The 6,098-nt window shown below is 40.4% G+C and overlaps 1 protein-coding gene across 1 annotated transcript in view; it reads left to right on the top strand.

Moving 5' to 3' along the window:
* Positions 1-1,243: 1,243 nt before the first annotated feature.
* Positions 1,244-6,098, top strand: part of LOC127797106 (uncharacterized) — a 91,872-nt gene continuing 87,017 nt past the window's right edge. Inside the window, exons 1-2 of the mRNA XM_052329643.1 lie at positions 1,244-1,399; positions 1,705-2,160. Coding sequence (XP_052185603.1) covers positions 1,273-1,399; positions 1,705-2,160 — 583 coding nt within the window. The 5' untranslated portion in view covers positions 1,244-1,272. The remainder of the gene's footprint in view (positions 1,400-1,704; positions 2,161-6,098) is intronic.

The following is a 6,098-nucleotide window of genomic DNA, read 5'->3' as shown; positions in this document are numbered from 1 at the left end:
TTATTTAGTTTATATTCATAAGAGATTATATATTTGCATATTAGATCCGCTCTTTTTGGGTTTTTATGATCGACTAAAGAGTTTAGTTAATCGATATAATTTTAAGTTTTTGTTGAGTTTTGTTCCTTGAAACCCAACACAAACGTGCGAGAATGGTTTAAAAATCGAAGCATAAGGGCATGAGAACGGTTCAAAAAATTGAAGCGCGAATGTGCGACAACGGTTTAAAAATTGAAGCACAAGGGTGTGAGAATAATTCAAAAAATTGAAGCATGGGGGCTTGAGAAGGGTTCAAAAAATTGAAGCACGGACGTGCAATAACGGTTTAAAAATCGAAGCACCAAGACATGAGAACAGTTCAAAAAATCGAGGCACAGATGTGTGAGAATTGTTTAAAAATCAAAGCACAAGTGAACATGATCTAAAATAAAAAACGCAAACGCAAAAAACGTGAGAATGATCCAAAATCAGAAACTCAGAAAAGTGTGAAAATAATCCATCATAAAAAATAAAGGCAAACCACGACATAGTTTACTCTTTCACCCAATAAACTCGGATAAAAGAGTGAGAGAACAAGTGTTGTGTCATAGGTGAAAGCATATTTAAACACCAAAATATATCTATAGGCTAAAAGATGTAAATTTTTTGATAACCAAAGGGAGTCTCGCACCAATGTGCAAATTAGATAACTCTAACATTTAAAAATCCCTCTAAATATTCCAATAAAAGAACAAGCAATTATCAATAAAGAATTTTAATTATAAAAAGATTTTAGAATATAGGGATAAATATCATCCAGAAGAATCTTAATCCCAGCCGGATTAGAAAAAAATAGAATAAATATTATCTGTAAAGATCTTAATTTCAACAAAATTATGAAAATATAAAATAAACATTATCTACAATAAACCTAATCTCCGATGACCTAAGATTACTTCATATTCATCTATAAATAAGTAAGCACTCGTTTTTGAAAAGATACATATCTAATACTGATTTCAATATAGTTTTCATTATTTTCAGTATTTGACTTAAATATCAGAATATTTGTGCGGGGAGTTTATCGCGCTCTTTGATTATTTTTTTCTTATATATTTAGATAGCTTAATGATAATGTTTTCAATCAAATATTATCATTGTATATCAACAATAATAATAAATTAAATTACATTTAAAACCAAATTAAAATGAAGTATTAAGTGAGTGCAATATACCCTTCCATTAAGCAAACCAAAGGTTTCAAGGCAATTGTTGCTGCCAAGTGCGGGTTTTATGTTTTTTCGTACACTTCAGTTCACTGTCAGCATATTTGCCCCTTTTTCAGCTCTCTCTCTCTCTCTTTCTCGCTTGCTCGCTCGCTCGCTCTCAATCGAAGTCGTCCTTCACAATTCGTCGTCTGGTAAGGGACTTCTCATCTTCAGTTTCAAGTATAATGTATGTGAGGCTTTTTGTTCTTAACGCGATCGCTCATGGTTCTGATTATCAGAAACAGTAATTTCGTCTGTTTTGTGTTGATTATTGGACTCGATTTCATAGGATTTCGCTTTTCTCCTTTTTTTACCAAAGAATGCCGCTTCTAGTTTAGAGAAAATTTGGGGAAAGAAGAAAGTCACAGTCATAAACTTTTATGCTCTATTTTTTTTGGTGTTAAAGATTCGGGAATCCGGAATGCCTATATATATATTGATAAATACGAGTATGCAGAATCAGGCAAGATGGAGAACTCGGCTGCGGATCATCTTCCTGAAGCGCATTCTTTGCCCGACGGGTTTGTGGAGAGCTCTGGGGAACCATTGCCTCCTTCAACACCTATACCTTCGCAAGAAAAGTCCTCCACTGACTACAAGGAGGAGAAACTAGTAGCACCCAATCCGGGAACGGATTTGGTTGTTGGCGAGCCTCAGTCAATTGGGGGAGAACTTGAAAAAAATGAGAATTCAGGATCTTTTCCGGCTGTGTTATCTGGAAATGATGGATTCACTGCTGCGGGGGAACCAGCAAAAGTGGCTGGCTGTTCTGTGGTGGGTGAATGCACATCAGTTATGAATCAATCGCTGCATTCTGATTCTGTTGATGTGGTGAGGAAGTCTGGCGAGCTAGTAACTGGCTCGTCTTGTGGAAAACCACAAGATCAGGAGAAGCCCCCAACTTCAGGAAATGGTTATGTCCTTATCTCAGTTACCTTCTTTTTCCAGTTTTATATGTCTATTTTAGTTGAATAATAATATATGCGCTAAGGTTACTTGGAACTGGCTTTTTCTGCTTATGAGTACACTAAGATTTGTGGGTCAATAAAATTTGAGAAGTTCTGTTCATAAACTTTGGCTGACTTTATTTTATTAACGTCCTAACCAAGTTTCTGGAAAGGCACTGCATTTTTTGCACGGCCAACTATGCATCTGTCTGTTCTTAAATTTGGAGCTTTGATGTTGGCAAATTTTCACTTTTTGGCTCCTCAGCCATAGATGTTTCTTTGCAGTTCTGTGTGTCTGTAGTTATATTGTAAGACCCCCACCTGGATACCCCAGCCAAGTCGAAGAACCTGAGTGAGAGCCCTACGAGGGTTAAAGAAAACAGAATAGAAATCACCCGACTTGCCATGCATGCTCAAGTAGGATTACCCATACTCATACATAAGAAATAGATGTGGAAGCATAACTCACATCCTAGGTATGCATACAAAAGATAAGCGGTCTCCGAGTTACATGATGTATATACATCTACACATACAAAAAATTGTGCCAAGCACTCAAGTGCGAAACATCCATGGCATAACATCACAAGGAACACACCAACTAGGATCTACTAGGATTGCCCTGTACACCACCTATCGTGATAACTCAAGACTGTTAGCCTTACCCCCATACTTAGCTTTACCCTTACCTAGAATGAAGAGAAGCAAGAGTGAGTCACAAAACTCAGCAAGCATAAAAGAAAGGAAAGGCTGATAAGAGTATGGAAGTTAAAGAATAAACCGCACCCAAGTGCAAAACTCATGCAAAGCACGACAACCAATCATACATCCCATTCTATGAATCACATGACAAGTATATACAAAAATGCTGCATAATAAAATATGCACATACTGGTCATTGGGGCCCACATAAGACACACAACAACCAAGTCCCTATCACAAACTTATCACTACTTTGAAAGGTAGAATAAATAACTCACAAAGCCAAAGTTCTCTCGAGTCGGTGCGACCGGAACTCGGAGCGGCACACTAACACGTCTATAACCACATCACAAGATAATTGACCATAAAATCTATCTCGCCAGCTGCGTCTGTAAACCCATTACAACACGCCCACACGACGTCGTTAACCATGCAATGCACAAATATAATATAGTGGCATACTGAGCATAAATGTTGATATATAGACCCCATAAAACCATGCATCAAGCCCTGCTTGCCCATATAGAAAATCACACACAATGCAGTGCTCGTGTCTAAATATAATGCAGAGGCATAGTGAGCATAAACGATGATACATAACCCCCATAAGCCATGCATTAAGCCCTGCTCGCCCTACTAAGAAGACACATCTAATGCAATATGCCTGTGGCGAAGCACACCAGTCACATGAAACCCCCAAATGCGTATTCCCATGCCCTTGCATGCATTTGAATTGACAATATACTGGAAATAAAAGAAAACACATGCAAATACTCTTGGTCACAGCAACCTCTAACAAGAACCTATCTGTAGCAACCTAGATTCATTCCAACAACAACAGAAGGGAGAACCGAGCCCTTCGAAGCTCACAAGAAAAGACTCATCATCTGACAATGATCCAACCAACAGGGAGACAACCAACAAATAATAAGCCTATAATCCTCAAATAACAAGTTTGAAATCCTTGAAATATACCCTTTGGAATCTCAAAGTGAGAGAATCCCCCAATAAGTCCTCAAATAATAAGCTTATCCGAAACTTCAACTACAACAGTAAAAAAATAACCCAACTCGATAAAGAAATAAACCAAGCCTATCATCCTCCAATAACCAGCCTATAATCCTCAAATAAAACCCCAACTACAACCATAGCGATTCAAGATCAATGTAAGGAAATAATAATGAGGAAATAACCAAACGACAGTAAGGAAGATAAATTGTTGTTATGATTAGGAGCTCTTTTGACAACTAAATTAATGTTTTGAAATGCCAATTCTCTCAACTCCTTGTCACAACCTTGTGCGACTGTGATAGCTTTTACCACAATTCCAAGGGGATTGCGGAAGAAGAAATTTAGAACTCCACACGATGTGGAGTCGTCGGAAGAAGGAAACAGCAAGAATAGAGAGAAAGAGAGAGAGGGAGAGAGAGAGATAGACGAGAGTGTCAGAGGGAGAAAGGAGGAGAGAATAGCTGGAAGAGAATCTTCTTGATTTTCAGCATGCCATTACATCGCACGGTAGGGTCCTTTATAAGGACATTGAGAGATTATTCCCCTGACAGCTGGGGCTCTCTCCTTAACCGTGTAACAACCTGATTCTAACCAATTTGCTGGTCCACCTAGCACCCAGGGTGGCAGCTGAGATACACCTTACAATATAAATGTCTTAATCAACAAAAATTTAAAAATAACCCTAGTAAACTATCTGTATGACAATGCTCCCCTCTTGAATGCTTCCTTGTCCTCAAGGAAGATTGAGTAGGCTAATCGCGCGGGGAAACTTTTGGAGCATTTCAGGTAGGTATTCCCATGTGTTGCCCTCCTTAGTGTTTCCTTGCCATTTAACCAAGACTTGGATTAATGGCACCCCTCCTTGCTGGATCACTCGCCTTTCGAGTATGGCTTCTAGTTCTGCAGCTTGTTTACTCCCCTTGGGTAAAGATGGCAATGTGGAACTTGCTGGCTGCCCCCCAATTGACTTCTTCAATAGTGAAACATGAAATACAGGGTGGATGTGGGTGTCGGCCAGTAATTGTAATCGGTACGCCAGTCTTCCTACCTTGTTAGTTATAGGGAAAGGCCCGAAGTACCTGGGGCTAAGCTTGGTTGCCTTCCCTTGTGTCAGTGACCTTGGGTGTGGTTGTTTCAGTCTTAGATACACCTTTTCCCCAATCTCAAACTCCCTTTCCGTTCTCTTCTTGTCCGCATACTGCTTCATGCGGTGTTGGCGTGCTGGGCAGAGGCCAGCTCTTGTCTCATTTGCTGGGTCACTTCTCTCTTTTTCTGTAAGTACTCTTCTACGGTGGCTGTGTCTGATCCTCCTCCTACTGCTGGTAGCACGGGTGGTTTGTATCCAAATAGAGCTTCGAAGGGGGTCACTTTAATGGCTGAATGTTGGGTGGTGTTATACCACCATTGTGCCAAAGATAACCACCTATGCCATTCCTTAGGTCGCATTAGGCATATACACCTTAGATAGGTCTCAAGGCATTGATTCACCCTCTCGGTTTGGCCATCCGTTTGAGGGTGGTATGCTGTGGACAACCTTAGGTCCGTTCCCAGCGATTTCATCAATTCCTGCCACATTAGACTGGTGAAAATTCTATTCCTATCGGAAATTATATTCTGGGGAACCCCGTGCAGCTGAACCACACGATCTAGGAACAATTGCGCCACCTCCTGAGCCGTATAAGGATGGGACAATTCGATGAAGTGGGCGAATTTGGTAAACCGATCCACCACCAGAACACTGTCTTTTCCCTTTGATCTAGGTAAGTCGTCCACAAAATCCATTGATACACTCAACCAAGATTGCTCTAGAATGAGGAGGGGTTGCAGCAGTCCTGGGTAGGGTACCTGCTCTGTTTTGCACCTTTTGCAAACATCACAAGCCCTCACAAATTCCTTGACCTCCGCTTTCATTCTTGGCCAGTAAAATATCCCCTTAACCCTCACATATGTGTTTTGTTTGCCCGAATGGCCCCCTAAGGGCGACTCATGCAAGGCCTGCATGATCTTCCTTTTTAACTCAACTCTGTCCTCGATCACTATATGTCCTTGGTACCTCAGCATCCCTTCCTTCAGTTTATACCCCTCCACCTCTTCTTGCCTCACAGTAAACTTCTCCAGCAAGGCCGCAATTCTTTGGTCTCCTTCATAGTTGCTGACCACTTCATCGTACCACTGCGGAGTCACTACTGTG

The sequence above is a fragment of the Diospyros lotus genome, chromosome 3, assembly GCF_014633365.1.
Source record: "Diospyros lotus cultivar Yz01 chromosome 3, ASM1463336v1, whole genome shotgun sequence".
Lineage (NCBI taxonomy): Eukaryota > Viridiplantae > Streptophyta > Magnoliopsida > Ericales > Ebenaceae > Diospyros > Diospyros lotus.
The sequence above is the reverse complement of the archived record's forward strand: the minus strand, read 5'-3'. Positions and strand labels throughout refer to the sequence as shown.